This window comes from Dendropsophus ebraccatus, chromosome 1 (genome assembly GCF_027789765.1).
Source record: "Dendropsophus ebraccatus isolate aDenEbr1 chromosome 1, aDenEbr1.pat, whole genome shotgun sequence".
Lineage (NCBI taxonomy): Eukaryota > Metazoa > Chordata > Amphibia > Anura > Hylidae > Dendropsophus > Dendropsophus ebraccatus.
The window spans coordinates 116,843,768-116,862,649 of record NC_091454.1 but is presented as its reverse complement, the minus strand read 5'-3'; the positions used below and the strand labels follow the sequence as shown (position 1 = coordinate 116,862,649).

At 38.4% G+C, this 18,882-nt stretch overlaps 1 protein-coding gene across 8 annotated transcripts in view; it reads left to right on the top strand.

Moving 5' to 3' along the window:
* KIF21A (kinesin family member 21A) overlaps window positions 1-18,882 on the top strand; it is a 107,973-nt gene that overhangs the window by 50,209 nt on the left and 38,882 nt on the right. For 5 of the 8 annotated variants that reach the window (XM_069977221.1, XM_069977190.1, XM_069977209.1 and 2 more), the window contains exons 9-18: window positions 1,336-1,525; window positions 3,501-3,564; window positions 4,458-4,655; window positions 7,782-7,820; window positions 10,936-11,017; window positions 11,994-12,111; window positions 12,500-12,688; window positions 13,098-13,297; window positions 16,151-16,258; window positions 18,508-18,576. In XM_069977221.1, the coding sequence (XP_069833322.1) occupies window positions 1,336-1,525; window positions 3,501-3,564; window positions 4,458-4,655; window positions 7,782-7,820; window positions 10,936-11,017; window positions 11,994-12,111; window positions 12,500-12,688; window positions 13,098-13,297; window positions 16,151-16,258; window positions 18,508-18,576 (1,257 nt within the window). The remainder of the gene's footprint in view (window positions 1-1,335; window positions 1,526-3,500; window positions 3,565-4,457; window positions 4,656-7,781; window positions 7,821-10,935; window positions 11,018-11,993; window positions 12,112-12,499; window positions 12,689-13,097; window positions 13,298-16,150; window positions 16,259-18,507; window positions 18,577-18,882) is intronic. The other 3 variants (XM_069977200.1, XM_069977240.1, XM_069977218.1) reach the window with 1 other exon arrangement.

The following is an 18,882-nucleotide window of genomic DNA, read 5'->3' as shown; positions in this document are numbered from 1 at the left end:
TCCTTGTGTTTACATTTTACTGCTAATGTTGTGGCATTTATCTGTATCAGGGGATATGTTAATTGTGTGGTAGGGATCTGTACATTACTATTTTCTTGTATTTTATTGATATAAATCTCTTCTATCTATGTTATATACTTAAGACAAGGATTATTTGGTTTACATGTACTAGGATGGTGTTACCTGCTTGTCTAGCATTATGATGCTGTTATAGAGATTGAAACATTTATTTGGAGTGCATTTTTCTCCTCTACTGGCCCTGTGAACATGATTATAATGATGATTTCTTGCTCTGTGTTTTTTCAATTTTTTCAGGTGTTTCTTTTGCTTATTTCATTGTTTGCCAAATAAAGATATTTACATTGACTTCTATCCCGGTGTTCTATTGCCCTTATTGCATATGTACTTTTTTCTGGTTCAGTGGTTTGCTCTGTATGCGGGCGTTGTGCACCCATTGTTCTATGTATATACACATATATTATGATATTTAGAGCGGTGCCTCTCCATTTTTTGCTTGTTACACGTATGTTGCTCTTAGCAACTAAGAAGAAATCTGCTTTAAATCTTTTTGCATGTAAACACATTGCTTAAGATTTGTTTAATAAAAACAGTTAAAGAGAAATCAGTTTTAATTTCTTTATACGGCTCTGATAAAATGAGCTGCACTGTGATTGTTTTTGTGTAAGGGCTCATCCATCTCTTTAAGGGAAACTAACAGGAGGCTAGAAGGCACTAGCCTGCTGTTATGTTCCTATAGTGCATGGGATGCTGAGAATGAAGGTACATTTCTTACCCTAATTCTCTGTGCAGTTTTTGCAAAATCTTCCGTTTAAAGGGATTTTGCAAGGTCAGAAAAACATGCTCACTTCCTTTTAGAGACAGCACCACTCTTGTCTCCAGTTTGGGTGGGGTTTTGCAACTCTGTTCCATTAAAGTGAATAGTGCTTAATTGCAAACTAAAGTCTAACTGGAGACAAGAGTCATGTTGTCCCTGGAATAAAGCGGACATGTTTTTCTAAAGCTGGACCCTTTATTAATTAGTATTTAAATTAGACTGTTTGATGCAATAGGATTGAGACTGCACCCCCCCCCCCCCCCCCCCCCCAAATGGACTAAAGTGACTAAAATGGATTCTGTTGGGTTTCCGGCATACTACTGAACAAATTGACACAGAATGTTGCACTCTTTTGTCCAGGATTTTGACTGGAATCTGTAATGAGGCACCAATGGAACCCTGAGTGCAGATGTGAACAAAGCCTAAAATTTATATATGTAATATGTATATCCTTACAGAAAATGCTGTTTTGTCTGATCTTTCTGGATTTAAATTCATAGGGTAAAAGAATAATAGATGAAGAAGGAGTTGAGAGCATCAATGACATGTTCCATGAGAATGCAATGTTACAGACGGAAAATAACAATCTACGTATGAGAATTAAGGCTATGCAAGAAACAATTGATGCTTTAAGAACTAGAATTACGCAGCTCATGAGTGACCAAGCCAACCAAGTTCTTGCGAGAGCAGGTGCCGTATTTATTGACTCACATGTGCATTCTTTTACCCATCTTTTATATAAATCAGTTCTATTATTTCTATTAGTTCAGCTATATCATAGTGTTTTTTTTTTTTTGTAGAATTGTTGGGGGAATTATCTTTTCACTCACGAATAAAGGGGAAAAGCCCTATATAATAACCAGAGATGAGCGGAACTTTCGAACTTTTGGTCCGAAAGCCGCTCACTCCAGTGCGATGCCTGCGATCCCGGGTGCATAGTTGCGCTCCCGGGAATCTGCAGGCCGGATCTAACAGGGAATTCAAGATACATTCCCTTGATTTTCAGGGAATGTATCTTGAATTCCCTGGAAGATCCTGCCCGCAGATTCCCGGGAGCGCAACTACGCACCCGGGATCGCAGGCATAGTAATTGAGCAAAGATGCTGTCGGACCAAAAGTCCGACGGTTCGCTCATCTCTAATAATAACTTTGGTTTGATCGAGCATATAATGAAAAGTCCTTACCAGTAAAATATAGTTTTCCTGACAACCCAAAATGTACATAAAAAGTGGCCTGGCTTGGTGGATGAAAACTTCACCCAGGGCATAAACAATTGTTGGCAAAACCAAAAATGGTATAGAAACATTTTTTCTGCATTGGTGAATTGTAATAAGGTGAAACTATTTCATTTACATATGATCAGATTCAGTTTTAGCTGGTGGTCCTCACGCTACCCATGCCTCTCCTATGTTGTTTTAAAGTAAGGTTTCCAGTAATTGGACATTCTAGCTGGGACTTATTTGTATGCCCCAGACAAAGACATCTGATAGGAAAAAAGAAAACAGCACAAAAAATGTGGAATAAAACAAAAGAAAACTTAGTATTTCAGAGTGGGGGACATTGAGCACACTAGCTAAAAGCTGTAGAAAGTGCTCTGGTGTGCAGATCAGACTCTCAAATAGGTGTCTGGTAGAGGAACCATAAAAGTGTTCTGTAAGGGCTCGTTCACACAGAGCAAAAGCAGCTGAATCAGCGCTGAAATTTCAACCGTTAAAATAGGTGCAGAGCTAATTTCCATTGTGTTGAATGGAAATTCTGCTCTGCAGTTCACACAGTGGAATTTCCGCACTGAACTAATCCGCTTTCCGCCAGAAGAATGAACATGTTCATTCTTCCGCTAGCGGAAGCCTATACAAACCAATGGGGCTCTGATTTTCTGTTTCAGCGCGGAATACAAGCGTAATACAAGCGGAAATTACGCGCTGAATCAGCGCGGAAATGGGGAAAAAAGGGGGGGAGGAGGATTCTAGTATATATTCTGGTATAGTCTAGTTTACTCACCAAATACTCGCCGAATTTCAGCGCTGAATGCATGCGGATTCAGCGCGGATTCCTCGAGTATTCCGCGTTGAATTTGTCAAGAGCTGTTTACGAGCTGAACACTTTCCTAGCGGAATACGCGGGGATTGTGCTTACATTCTGCTTATATTCTGCTCGGAATTCAGCGTCAGTTGATTTCAGGCGGAAATATTTCCTCACGTAATCCGCCCCTTTTGCTCTGTGTGAACGTAGCCTAAGGTTATAAAATAGTAAAACTGTAACGTGGAAGGGGGTATGTCTTCACTTACAGCATATGTAGAAATCGTGTGGAAAGATGAGTGGTATCTGTGGATTGCTCAATTGATGTATGCAAGGCGACCTCTAAGATGGCTAGCTGAGTTTGCAAAAAAACTACAACAACCTAATGCATCCACTTCTCTGTTTTCTTCTGATTTCCTGTTGTAGCAACCTTTTATTTTCTTGGCTGCTAAAGCTTTTTGACCTCCAGTATGCAAAGGTAAATTTGGAGAGTGTACTTTGCTCTTTGAGGAGTTAGAGGTATAGACAAATGTTAATGTTTAATGTTTTATAGTTAGGCCTGGCCATGTGCACATAGGAAGAATCTGTTTATTTCTATAACCTTACTCTCACCTATGTGACTTTTTAACAAACTTTTTATTTGCAGGTGATGGGAATGAAGAAATAAGCAACATGGTACACAATTACATTAAAGAAATTGAAGACCTTCGGTAAAGCATTTTTAGTCACACAAGCCAGTGAATTTCACTGTCTCTCTGGATTTTTGTTTGGTTGGCTTAAATTATGTTGCCATCTGCTGGTGATCCTTAGATATTACAATTATAAAATGTTTTCAAGTTAGAGTAAAAAGTATTCTATCCAGAAAAGAAAAATATACTCAAGCATGGTTTTAGATTAAAATGACAATTTAACACCCCTTACAACTCTAAGCTGGCATAGGTTATAAACCAATGTAATATGGTATTTTCTACCTAAACTAGCGTAGGTTAGTAGATGCAGTTTGGCTGTGATTATTTATAATATATATACACACACACACACACACACACACACACGCAGGGACAGTTCCAAAATGCTTCCATAGATATTAAAGGGAAAATCTCAGAAGGTTAGAGTCATCCGTAAAGCTCAGGGCGCTGAGGGTTGAGATAAAGATAAAGAAGTTTCTTGTCTTCATCCTCTGGGCTGTTTCCGGGATATTAGCAATTTACTTCACATGCTAATGCAGCTGTTGTTTAATATGCTAATGAGGCACTACCGCCCTAAGTGCACCAATCCTAATAAATATTTGTGCAGTGCTCTGCTAATATTAGAAGGGGTGGATTGGTGGACTGGAGACAGTAGCCCCACCCCCAGGGCGCTGAAATGCCTCATTAGCCTATTAAATAAACTGCTAATATCCCTAAAATGACACAGAGAATGAAGGTAAGAAACTTACCTTTATTCTGTGTTCTGTGCCCTATAGGGTCATATCAGCAGGTTAGATTCTTTCTCTTTAATGAAAAATTATAACTTTTTTCAACTACGAAAATATCACAGATGAGATATTGTAGCCCCTTAAAGAAACTGCATCTTTTTACTTTTTTCCTCCTTTTGTAAACAGTGCAAAATTGTTAGAAAGCGAGGCTGTGAATGAAAATCTTCGAAAGAGCTTGTCAAGAGCTTCAACAAGAGCCTCTTATTTCTCTTCTCCATTCTCTGCCTCCTTGATTCCTGCAGAAAAGGAAACCACTGAAATAATTGATATGGCTAAAAAAGATTTACAAAAATTAAAGAAGATTGAAAAGAAGAAGAAGAAAAGGTAATGTCTTTCCCTTTCATATTTTCATATTTTAATTAATTTCATTTCTTTTTTTCGTCCACTGTTATGATAGTACTTTTTATTCCATTCATCTGACCTCTCTTCTGTTATGCAGTTACTGGTTCGATTTTGTTTGCATGTATTATAGTAACCAAGATGCTGCATGTTTAACATTGTATGGATAGCTTGTAAGAGAGAAAACACAAAGGCTTAGATTTATAGCTGCAACCAATCAAAGCTCAGCTTTAAATGAGTATTTCCTCAAACATAACTCTTGATATATTGCTGCCCATGGTGAGACTATCCAGTCTCCTCCAACCAGTTCTGAGCTTCTGCTTTCTGCTCAAGACACAAAAACCTATGTGTGAACTTTTTTCTCTGCCCCCCCCCCCCTCCCCTCTGAGACAGCTGATGTAAACAAGTTTCTGGCAGGCTCTTTCTGCAACATTGTAACTTCTTTGTAATGCGTAGAGGATTAATCACAGTGAGTCCATTAGCAATTTGACCTCTGAATAACCCTCTCGGCATTACAAAGAGGCTACAATGTTACAGATAAAGCCAGTCAGGGACTTTTTAACGTCGGCCTTCTCAGAAGGGAGGAGAATGCTTAGCCACAGATTTTTTAGCAGAAAGCAGCAACTGAATAGACAATAACAAGTATGGAAGGAGTTGTTAGTCTCACCATGGACAGCAAAATATCAAAAGTTATGTTTGAGTGGAATACCACTTTAATGTCTCAACAAGCGCTTGTAAAATTAAAGCAGATCTGTGACTGGTTAATGTGGGCAAAATCAGATAGTTTTGGGTTTTAAGAGTATCTATCATATCCTGCCACACTGGTGAAATGATAGGAACACTTTAAGGCTGCTTGATAAATCTGGGCCAAAATAATTCTAGATATAAGATTTACGTTTCTAGACCTGGCCCCAAAATAAGCATTAGTGCTTCCTGAAATAAAGAACACACTAAGGGATGTTTTGTGACTGAGAAGGCTATTCAGGACACCACATCTTTATTTAAATATCCCCCATATAAACCAATGTTATACGTTTTTTTGCAGAACTGACAGAGAGCAAGGTCACTCCTTACTGTTAAAGTAAGTGCAGTGTTATCATGTGCTTTCACAGGATTTCACACTTACATGATCTGCTGCAGATTTGATGCTGGAGATAACTAAATGATTGAACATCATAAAACCTGCAACAGCAAATCTGCTGCAGATCCTGTGTTTGTAAATGGACCATGAGTTAGATTTCTTCCTTCTATAATATAATAAGGTCTCAGCCCAATAACTGTATAATGTTCTCATCAGTGTTTTTGATCTATTAAAGGGGTAGTTCGGTGTAAAGCATTTATTCACTAAATAACACACATTACAAAGTTATACAACTTTGTAATGTGTGTTATTTAAGTAAATGGCCCCCTTCCCCATGTTCCCCCCCACGCTAGACCCAGAAGTGTGGTGCATTATACTCACGGAATCGCTGTCCACCGTGGCCGCCATCTTGGGACAATGACGTCATCTTTAGGAGGCCGGCCGGACTGCTCCAGCCCTCCCTTATGCCGGCCCCCCTCCAGCATGTCGTCAGCTGCTCAGCCACGATTGGCTGAACATAGTTATGCTCAGCCAGTCGCGGCTGAACAGCTGATGACGCGCTGGAGGGGGGCCGGCATGAGGGAAGGCTGGAGTGGTCCGGCTGGCCTCCTGAAGATGGCGTCTAGGTAAGGTGCTGAGCACTGGGACCCTCACTGATGCTAAGAATGGAGGTCAGTTGTCCCCGGAATGAATAGAGCAGCGAGTGTTCCTTTAACTCTCTGTGGAGCCGAGCTCAGCATGGTTCAGAAGTCCCATACACAGTGAATGTAGAGGTGGCTGAGCATTTTACCTCTGTTCTCGGATTGGAGGCATCTCAGATTCTTAAATAATAACTCTTTTAAACGTAACCTGGAGACTTTTCTTTTTGATAATACATTGCTTTAATAAAATTAGTCACTGCTGTATTAACATGAGGCCTGTGTATAAAGCATACTGCATGTAATGTGTGGACTTGTGTGTGACCCATGAATCACCACAACAAGTCATGCCATGCTAAATCTCTTGCAGTTGTTGCTGAGCTGTAGCTTACACTGTACTGACAGGCTGACATCATCACTAATGGTTTGTACACTAGTGAAAGTCCAGGCGAACAGTGTGTCATGTCCCAGGGAGAACATAGAGCCTATGACTACCATGCAGTGATCCTAAAGGCTTACATTTTTGTACAGCTGTACAGATTCTGCTATCATCTCTGTGTTTGGAAAACTGTATAATTATTGATGCTTTTATGTAACGTGAGATGTTATTTCCATTGTGGCAATGCATCCCTGTTCTCCCAGCTGGTCAATGTACACCAAGCTTTTAATTTTAAACCCTGTGGCCTATTTATCAATCTGTGTATTAAGTAGTGGTGTAATTGGCCCATAACCAGTCACAGCTCAGCTTTACTGGAGTTCATGAAGATATGAAAACTATTTGTTTAACACAGATTGATAGTTGATAGATTGATAGAGTTCACAGCACATTGATTTTGACTTCATTGTACTTCATGAGGAAAATCCACAACAAATCTGTAACTATTTTGCATTGCATGTTGCATAGTTGAATCTCTTCTAAGCTTTGTGGGGGCCCTTTTGGTCAATTTCCAAGTTTACCAAATTTACTTCGGACAGCTCCTGTCTATATGCCCAATTACAAACTACATGTTAGGCAGAACGATCTTCAGCAAACGTTTGACAACTGCATGTGTAACACCAAAACAGATTAGAAAAACCACCAAAATACTCCTCAAATTGCTGTTTGTGAATTCAGTGCATTGTAACATTTGATAGAAGTTCTACCTGTGGTGTTTGTCTACAGTATTGTATGTTTTTTTAACCCCATTTGCCATTATTGTAGGACAGTGGAAAGCTCATTGTAGGGATATTACCCCATTACATTGAATATTTCCATATTGTTAGCAATATTGCGCAGTGAGTTTTATTGATGGCAGCAAGTTCATTCACTATTCTTACCTTTATAACTTTCATTGTTTGTCTGGTCTGTCCTTCATTGGTTTGGCTGCCTATACTATACTTCTGCTTTTGAAGGCTACAGCAGCTTCAGGAAAGCAGTCCAGAAGAAAGAAGGTTGGAATACTCACCTTTATCTCTGTTTCTTTGTTTTCTTTTATATTACCAATTATACAAAGAGAAAACCTAACCAGTACAGGTCTTAACCCAATGGAGTTATGGCGCAAAGTGTTTGATTTTTTTTTTTTCCCATGCAGCACACAATTTTTGAGTAACAACCCCCACCCTACCCTAAAGGTCAAAGACCAAACAACCATTTTGTGATTGGAAATAATTTAAGGAAATCTTAAAAAAAAAGTAAATGATAAAGAAGTGATATGTTTGGTATATTACTTTTATCCCCCCCCCCCCCCCCCAATTTTTTTTTTCTTTCATGTTTATGTGCAAAAAGTTACACACTAACAGGTGCTACTTCTACTGGAGCTCCAATTAATGTTCTACAGTGCATTTACTTGTTAGGGACAAGATATACATTGTATAACAAACACTTTGCACCCATAAAAGAAGATGCTGGATTTTCTTCACCCACTGGGGATATATTGTGTGCTTGGAGTAGGTTGTGCTGAATCACTTCACATAGCCACTCGTGCATAAAATATAACCAGTATTAAGCAAGAGCTATCTTATTATTTTAGAGCTCAATGCATAAGGTGCTGATATTGTAGGTAACACCTGTCCATGCCTAAGGCATTTAACTCATGTAACTTGGCCGAGACATACTGTATGTTCAGTGGCAGGTTATGGATAACATTACCTTAGATTTTGGAATGGCCTGAAGTGACAGGTACCAAGGCAGATAATCTAAGGTTTGACTTGTCTTCATAACAATTTTTACAGCTAAATCAGCTTTCTTTATTCAATCTAATGTTTCTTCTATTATTCAAAAATATCAGCCCTGATGCATGCGGCCATATTTTCCATATCTGTACTAAGAAGTTCTGATATTTTCCCACCTACACATACATGTTATAACAATACTTTTTATTATATTTTTTTAATAATATACCTATTTGTTAAAGGACAATGACACAAGTTAACTTTACTATCTTCTCATTCCTAAATTCTGTTCTATTTTTTTCATTTATGGTGTGCTGTGTGACAAGGAACCTGATGGCCTAGATCTATCAAACTGTGAAATAGCCCATAGCAACCTGTCACAGCTTTCATTTTACCAGATCTGTTTCTATTTTACACAGTTTGATACAGCTGGGCATGTATGTATATACTGTATAATGTCAGTGGCACATCACAGCAATGTATCCATTTCTGCTTAAATGGATATTACGTTTGTGTTTCTTTGTTAACGTTTAGATGGATCTATACCATGCAAGCTATTTTTTTTCTGTAGTGCAGATGCTGTAGGGTTAATAATTAAATATCTGGGTTAACCTCTCATTAAAGGGCTTAGAAAATATATTTAATTTCTTCCCAAAACCGTGCCACACCTATCCTCAGGTTGTGTGTTGTACTACAATTGAGGTCCAGTCATTCTTTCATCCAATTGATCTGAATTGCAATGCCACACATAAACTGGGGACAAGAGTGGCACTTTTTCTGGAAGAAATCTGTTGATCTAATCCTGTATGGCTGTAATCTATTTTGTAAAAGCCAAATAGTTGCACCTTTAATATCCATAGCTTTCTAGCATGTATACACATCTAGTTAAGAATACGTTTTTATCCTATACCCCATGAAGAGCATCGGTCAATAAAAATAACTTTTGACATGTCTTCAGGTAAGAAAGAAACTATGGAATCCAACAGCATCCAGTTTTGAAGCAAACTTCCAAACATTGTATTGCATGTTTATGGTACAGCCTGCTTAATAAAGACCTCTATGGGTCGAAACATCGCTGTTGTACCACGGACATACAATACATTCTTTGGATGTTTGCTTCAAAACTGGATGATGTTGGGTTCCATAATTTCTTCATATTTATGCGCTGACATTGTGAGTCAGCTTTCTAGCGTTCATTCAACTACGAAAACTGTGTTTACGGACCTCATTTCATTGTGCTGTTGGACCTCCGTATGTTAGCAGGCATGTTCAAAGTTCTTGTTCACAGAGGGCAATCCACTCCCTGGCCGCTTACTATTTCAGAAATTAGTGAGCCGGAGTGAATGGTATGGCCTCCACTCTGTCTCCCCGGCTGTATCTCCTGATCACAGTGAGTCTAAGCAGTGAGACCTGCTGCGATCAATAACTTTTGACGTGCCTGATGAAATGTCAAAAGTTTTTTTTTTTATAATGATGGCTCCTTTATGACCAATACACTTTTTTATTACAGCCATAAATAGGCTTTATTCTACAGTGCTGTAAAATGGTGCACAAGTATAATGACTAATTATATAAAAAAATACTAATTTATATTTATTTTTTAATGCTTTACTAAAATTGCTTTTTAATTAAAAAAACCTATTCGCTTATTTGTCACAAATGGTCTAGTGGGCTTTAATTTCTCTTAATGGCTTAAGTCATAAGCATAGGTAACCATGTTATCTATATAAAGCTAGTGGGCACCACTAATAATAATCTCAAAAGAAAAAAAAACATATGCACAAAAAATGGTAGCACATAAAGAAAATCTTTATTATAACACTGACATAGATACAAAAATACCACATAAATATATAAATGTACAGGAGTAGTAAAATGAGGGAGACAACACCCCAAATACTGCTCTACATTAAAAACACTAAAATGTCACCATAAGTACTGCTGGCGTTCCAGCATCTACCACTCTAACTCTGATATGTATGTACAATAACAAAAATCCAACATCTCTACCTAAACAGAGACCCGGTAAAACAAAATATAACCACAAATAATGAAGAATAGAAAAAAAATTGGAAAATCACCATATGCAGTCCAACAGAATGAGAGTCAGATGGGATAAGAAATGTGGTGTTTTTGTATCTATGTCAGTGTTATAATAAAGATTTTCGTAATGTGCTACCATTTTTTGTGCATATACTTTTTTTCTTTTGAGAGGATAGGTAACCATGTTGGCGCTAGTCACAGTTTATTTGTATAATTATATATCTGCATTACATGAAAAAATATACATAGTGGTCACTTTGAATATGGATGAAGTGTTGTTGCCTTAGCACAATGTAGACAAAGTGCAGCTCACAATATGTTTTATTTTAAATAATTCCTGTTTTTCCTATAGTGTTGTAAAAGATGAAAATGCAGACAATGAGAAGTCTGAAGAAAGAGGGCTTACAGAAAAAGAATCAAATGAACTAGATATTGTAAGTATTGAGGACATTAAAAAAAGAGGCTGTCCAGCACATGAATTGAATAAAACTTTGTAGCTTTTAATTTTAATTTATGATGATGTACAATAAACAATGGTCATATGAAGCATACACAAATAATGTAACAAGTTAATTCCCACTAGTATGTGGAATCGGTAATATAAAGTGATATCGTACCTTCCGTTAAGACCAAAGGACGCTCTTGTACATAGTAGGAAAATCCAGTATGCCTTCCTGGTTAAAGGGAATCTGTTAACACCCAGACCCGCTGCTGATGTCAGAGGTTTTGCACCTTCTGCATTCGTCATCATTGACATCAGCCCGCATGCGGCTATATCAGATACATAAGGAATATCGGATACATGTTTTCTCAAACAGATTTCAAGTGGGTTTGTTGTGTAGCCTTCACACTAAGTTTTACATGAAGAATGGATAGCCAACAAATTTAGTATTACAGTTAATGTACTGGTCTGTAGTAGGACTACAGCCAGTGGCATATGAGCAAAAGGATGTAGATACCAATAATACACTGCAACAAATGCATCTACCATGACCACATTTAAAAGTGCCTTTGTGAAAAAAACAAGTCGGAATAGATGACAAACAAGAATTGAACAAAATGGAGACAAATACAGACCTAATGTGGGTGCTTCATTACGCTTGCATTGATTTATTTATGCTTTAAATAAGCCATATATTGGTGTAAAACAGGCCAAATCTAGTCCTACAGCCTTGAGTACCATAGAGTACATTGTTGATACTGCATTCAGTAACCCAAACATTTATTACTACTAGGCATGTACTGTAACTTCCTTTTATATAACATATACAGCAAAAAGTTACTGAAGATGGATCAAATATAAGAGTAAAAAGGTCAGGGCAGTGTGTGTACTTCTGTACTATTTAAAATGTTTCCAATCAATGTTCATCAATGATCATGATCATGAATGGAAATAATAACTCTTTGTAGGAAGAAGGACATGATGGAAGTGATCATGAGGAGGACGAAGAAGAGGAGGATGAAGATGAGGAAGATGCAGATGGAGCAGAAAGCTCAACTGAATCTGATTCGGAACAAGATGAAAAGGGTATATATATATTTTTTTTTATTAAAGAAAAACAAACACAATATGGAATTACATATGGAATTTATTTACTTGCCACTATTTATATTAACAGGATCTATCTGGATTACAAAAACATATCTGCTTTCTTCCAAAAGCCCCTGTTATTTGGTGTGTTAAATATCTGCTCCATTCACTTCAGTGGAACTGAGCTGCTATACCACATACAAACTGAGGATACAAGTGGTGCTGTTTCTGGTAGAAAGCAGCTATATTTATCTTATCTTAAATAACTTCTTTAACCTTACAATCTGAACTCTACACTGCCAGGAATATTATAAATATGTTACAAATACTTTAATTTACTGTGCTGAATGATTCTCAATTTCTGTTTTTAATTGTAAATTTCAAGAAAACTACCAAGCTGATCTGGCAAACATTACCTGTGAGATCGCCATCAAGCAAAAACTTATTGATGAGCTAGAGAACAGTCAGAGAAGACTGCATACCCTGAAACAGCAGTATGAAGAAAAACTGATGAACCTGCAACATAAAATTCGGGACACACAACTTGAGCGAGACCGTGTGCTTCAGAACATGGGTAATAAAATCATTTTATTTATCCCCTTAAATAGTAAGTGAATATGGAAGCCAAAGCCTTATTTTTCGTTCTGTTTTCAAACCTTTTGTGATAAATATTTGTGAAATTTGGTTGCCAGTTTATCTGAACGTGACTGTGAGCCCTTTGTAGCTAATGGCTATTAGGAACAACCGCCACACCATACATCACATACAGCAAGCTGTATCCAGGAAAGCAGTCACAATCTAGTCATCAGTAAGAGAAGAATGCTTTCATATCTGTGTAGATTACTCTGGTGCTCACACATGTGGATATGAAAATGGGATGCTCCCAACACTTTTTGCTACTATTTCTTTCTTCTTGCATACTTCATTATAGCCCTCTGTTCTTTCATCCAGCCTTTTTCTCATTAGTAGACATTTCTTTTTAGGCTCAATGGAAACATGTACAGAAGAGAAAACCAAAAAGATAAAAACAGAATATGAGAAGAAACTACACACCATGAATAAGGAACTCCAGAAGCTGCAAGCAGCGCAAAAGGAACATGCCCGTTTATTGAAAAACCAGTCACAGTATGAAAAACAAATGAAGAAATTGCAGCAAGAGGTTGTTGAAATGAAGAAAACAAAGGTAACTTGAACCATGATTACATTAAAGGGAACCAGTCAGCATGATTTTTCTGATATGGTTCCCAGAAGTACAGTATAGATCTACAGCAGTGGTTTTATAAAGGCGGAAATTATGTTTTATTACACTGTGCAAGGTGGCAAGCAGTCATCTGGGTGGGGAGCCGCCCATGACTAGTCATGGCTCTCTGCCTGTCAGCGCGCAGTGCAGGGATGATTAACAGGCAGAGAGACCCATTAGTAGCCTCTCTGCCTGTCAATCATTCCTGCACTGTGTGCTGACAGGCAGAGAGTGTTGACTAGCCCCCTTCCCTTCCCGCAATCCAGATAACTAGTTTCTGTCCCTCTCCTGGCCTCAAGCGGAATAATAAAATCTCCTTTTCCCCTTTGTAAAGCTACTGCTGCAGCCACAGCTGGTATGTTCCCCGAGCTGCACAATAGATCTGTACTGTGCTGCTGGGAACCATATCTGCACAATCTTTCTGAATAGTTCCCTTTTAATAATTATAAACCTAGAAGGTTTGTTGGCAGAAAAAGACCACTTTGTCAATGTAGGCTGCCCTTTCAGGGCCAATGTATTTCCAGTTCACACATAAGTATGTGAAGCGCAGAGCACTACTTATGCACATTGTTTGTGCAATTCATGACATCACCAAAGAGTAACCTTTGTGGAGCAGTTCTCTGTATATTAGGAAGCTGGATACAATTTGCTAATCGCACCCAGCTTCCTCACCTGTCTGGCACTGATTTCACAGATTGGTTCTCGGCAGGAGAATATAGAGGATTGTGCAGCTGATCACTAGGGAAGTGGTCAGGGCGATCTGAAGACAGAGTGACCTTTTTCTAGTGTTTATTTTTGTTAATGTAGATGAGTATGGTTACAAGGAAAGCCCAAAATTCATTTTGTCAGAATATTATAAAAGACCAACTCTAAGAAAAAAAACAAAAAACATTTTAACACAGAAATGTTGGCCATGTACAGTAAGCACTTAATACTTGCTCGGGGCTCCTTTTGCATGAATGACGGCATTAATGCTGCTTGGCATAGAAGCGCTCCGCCTGTGACACTGCAGAGGTGACATGGAAGCCCAGGTTGCTTTGATAGCAGCCTTCAGCTTGTCTGTGTTGAGGGTCTCTTGTCTCTTTTGTTCCTCTTCACAATACCCTATAGATTCTTTATTGGATTAAGGTAAGGCGAGTTTGCTGGCCACTGTGGTTATTAAACCAGGTATTGGTACTTTTGGCAGTGTGGACAGGTGCCTAGTCCTGTTGAAAAATTAAAATTCCATCTCTAAAAAGCTTATCTGCAGAGGGAAGCGTGAATTGCTCTAATATTTCACGGTAAACGGCTGCGCTTGATAATACACAGTGGACTCAAACAGATGACATGGCTCCCCAAACCATTCCTGATTCTGGAAACCTCACACTAAAGCTCAAGCAGCTTATAATTTGAGCCTCTCCACTCTTCTTCTAGACTCTGGGACCTTGATTTTGAAAACTTTCTTTCATCTGCAAACACCTTTAACCACTGAGCATCAGTCTCTTCAGTTCTTTTTCTCCTTGGCCTGGGTAAGACGCATCTGGCGTTGTCTATTGGTCATGAGTGGCTTGGCACATATACGTATTTAGGACTTGGGCTACAAGTGTCGCATTCTCTGTGTGGTGGCTCTTGAAGTACTTGCTCTAGCAGCAGTTCACTCCATGTGAATCTCCCCCAAACTTTTCAATGGCCTTTTCTTAACAATCCTATTAAGGCTGCGGTTATCACGGTTGCTTGTGCACCTTTTACAGCCACACTTTTTTTTTTTTTTTTTTTTTGTTTCACTCAACTTTTCTATTAATATGCTTTGATGTAGCACTCTGTGAACAGCCAGCATTAGCAATGACCTTTTGAGGCTTACCCTCCCTGTGGAGTGTGTGAATGACTGCCTTCTGGACATCTGTCAAGTCAGTAGTCTTCCCCATGATTGTGTTGCATACTGAACCAGACTAAGGGTGGTAATACACAGAGAGATTTATCTGACAATTTTTTGAAGCCATAGCCAGGAATGGATCTGAGAAGAGGAAAAATCTCAGTCTTTCCCTTATGACCTGTTGCGTGTTTATAGTCTATTCCTGGCTTTGGCTTAAAAAATCTGTCAGATAAATCTCTCTGTGTAAGGGCACCCTAGGGGACCTTTTTAAACACTTAGGAAGCCTTTGCAGGTGTTTTGGGCTAATTATTCTAACTTTCTGAGATAAACACTAGAAAAAGGTTCCTCTGTTTGTAATGACTCTATATAATATAGGGGGTTTAATTTCACTTTTTGAATTGAATTACATAATTAAAATAACTTTTTGATAAAGATATTCTAATCTTATTCAAAAATTGATTAAGAATTGATATTCATATTGAGATGCACTTGTATTTCACTAACATTTCCATTTTTTATTTGTCATGAGACTACACAAACTGCACATTATTAGCAGTCTTTTTATAGACAGCATGTCAGAATCCGAGCTTGCAGGCAAAATTAAAAGATAAGTTATTGTTTAGATCTAGTGCTTTATAAATGTTTGTTCAAAAGGCTTGTGGTATTGTGCATAGAAAATCCAGAAGTAGTAATGGCTATCCTTAAATAGGTGACAATAGGTTAAACACTGTGTGCATGCCTTTTCAAGCCAATATGATGTCTGCAGCATTAGAATATTGGAGTGTTGGAGAGCACATTTTACCTTTCCAGCTGCTCTGAGGTGTTGGGGTATTTGTCATGTACATGGTTAACATTAGCTTTACCAAAACATTTGTTTACTGTCAAAGAAAAGAAATATCAAATGTCTTCAGCAATCACTGTGAATTATAATTACTTGTGTTCAGGTACGGCTAATGAAACAAATGAAGGACGAGCAAGAAAAGGCAAGAATGGTAGAATCTCGCAGAACCCGTGAAATTGCACAGCTTAAAAAAGATCAACGAAAACGAGACGTGCGTATTTTATACTATATTTTCACATTATCTGATTAATCATGCAGATATTACAGATACTCATATATGCTTTACAATGTACTCCCCCCTCCCCCTTATGTCTCCCTGAAACAAGGCTAGCAATTGCTGCTCCCTCATTTTTCCTGTCAAGCAATTCTATGGGGAAATTTAAGAAAAACAAAATGACACTTTAGTGCTACTTAGTTCAAGCATCATCTTCCAGTATACTTGATGTGGATCTGTCTTAAGACTACCTTATGTAAGGGCAGTATAGTACTAGCTCTCTTACTAGCCAAACAGGCACATAATATTGTGTTGCTTGGCTAATAGAAGTGATCAAAGAATACACCAATCCCGTATTTAGCTATCCCGTAAATATGTGAGGGAAGTGCTTCCTTACATGCCCTCTCAGCTCACTGCTGGCTGTTGTGTACCTATGCCTATTAAGGTGCCCATCCAGCCTGTAAAAGTCATGGCCTATATTCAGGATTGGAGGAAGTCCAACTCCTGGCACCCCTGACAGTCCGTTATTTGAAGGAGCTGCAGCACTTACGAGCCTCTATAATGTTAACTTGCTCTTGCAATTGCTGCTCTTTTCCCCTTGTCCATTTGAGATGAACTAGATAGTGCTGCGTTATCCTTTACTACAGCTACAGTACAATAGGAAACCTGTCACCAAAATGTTCCTTTTCTGTGCAATCATTACAGAATTATATTATATGTAATGACTTGCGTGACAGCACCTAAAATCAAGTTAGAAATGACTGAACTGTAAGGGCAGGATCATGCGTACTATATATTTGCCGCAGAATTTATGCTGTGCTCAATTATATTAAAAAATGAATACAGTTAATAAGTAACTGAACAGAACAATAAAATCTGTATACACTGTGTGAACATACCCAAAAAGTAAAACATAGGGGGAGATTTATCAAACATGGTGTAAAGTGAAACTGGCTCAGTTGCCCCTAGCAACCAATCAGATTCCACCTTTCATTCCTCACAGACTCTTTGAAAAATGAAAGGTGGAATCTGATTGGTTGCTAGGGGCAACTGAGCCAGTTTCACTTTACACCATGTTTGATAAATCTCCCCCATAGTTTTTATGTTATTAATGCCATGATATTCTGCGTGTGATTTTGAAAAACCTTTGACATGTCAGAGACGTGAAAAGTGTTCATTAGAGGGGATCTACGTGCTGCATCCTCACCGATTGCTGTACCAAGCAGGGAGAAATGCTGGTTTGAGCTCTGTTTCCCTCCACTGTCTTGGTGCTGCTGTAAATGAGCTTTATAGGTAGTCTTTGGAGCCCATACACAGCAATAGACTTAGTGGGGAGAAACAGCAAATCATTTTCTATAATGACACCTTTTCAAGAGCAAAAAGACTTGTCATTACTACCACTTAAATGTTGAATATATCAGTAGAGGAAAGCTTTTTTTTACCCTTGAATTACAATGTAAGGTTCTCTGCTTGATTCACTAGTTATATAAGTGTAGTTTACACTGAGCACTGAGACCTGGGCTACACTGTGGCTTTTTCAGCGCTACTGATTGATTTTGCTACAGCTGTAGTCCAAAGCAATACGATTGTGTGCAACCTTGTGAACTTCTGCTATGACTCAATAGTAAAAATAAATCAGTAGTCCTACGAAAAGTGTCGCACAGTCCTTATTTAAAGTGACACTGTCACCCCCTTTTGTGCATTCTGACGTCTCTACACAAGTGTAAAGGGTAAATTTAGCAGTTTTCACACCTTATTTTATATCATACATCATTGTGCTTGGTCAAGTAAAAAGTGATCTTTTATGAACTGCAGATTGTGTTAAGTGGGCGGGGCCTCACGACAGCAGCACCACTTAGCCCCACCCACAACACCACTGTTGGCCACTGTAGGGTGGGGCCTAGACCTTTAGGCCAGCCTGTTCCAATGGCGGGGCCAACTGTGGCATTGTGGGCGGGGCTAAGTGGCGCTGCTGCCATGAGGCCCTGCCCACTTAACACAATCTGCAGTTCATAAAAGATCACTTTTTACTTGAACAAGCACCATGATGTATGATATAAAATAAGGTGTAAAAACTGCTAAATTTACCCTTTACACCTGTGTAGAGACGTCAGAATGCACAAAAGGGGGTGACAGTGTCACTTTAAGCTTTTCACTACAGTCTTGTGTCCTCTTTTTATAGTTGTCTTCAGCTGCTGAACTGATATGTACATTGAAAATAACTTTAAGCTATTGTTTTATTTCAGAGTCAGTTGAGGATTCTTGAAGCCCATAAAAGGCAGCAAGAAGTTATTCTGCGAAGAAAAAATGAAGAGGTAAAAAATCATAATTTCATAATTGACAGAATTAGATTGATCTTTGTGTCTTTAATTAAAGGGGTTGTTCACTTTTTTTTTCCTAATAAACTGGTGCCAGAGATTTGTAATTTACTTTTATTTTAAAAAATCTCAAATACTCCCAGTACTAATCAGCTGTTGTATGTCCTGTAGGGAGTGAACGTACTGAAAGACTTGACATTTTTTAATAGACATAAATTACAAATCTCTTGCACTTTCTGGCACCAGTTGATTTGAAAGAAAAAAAGTTTTGGTGAACTACCCCTTTAAATCGTAAAAAAAAGT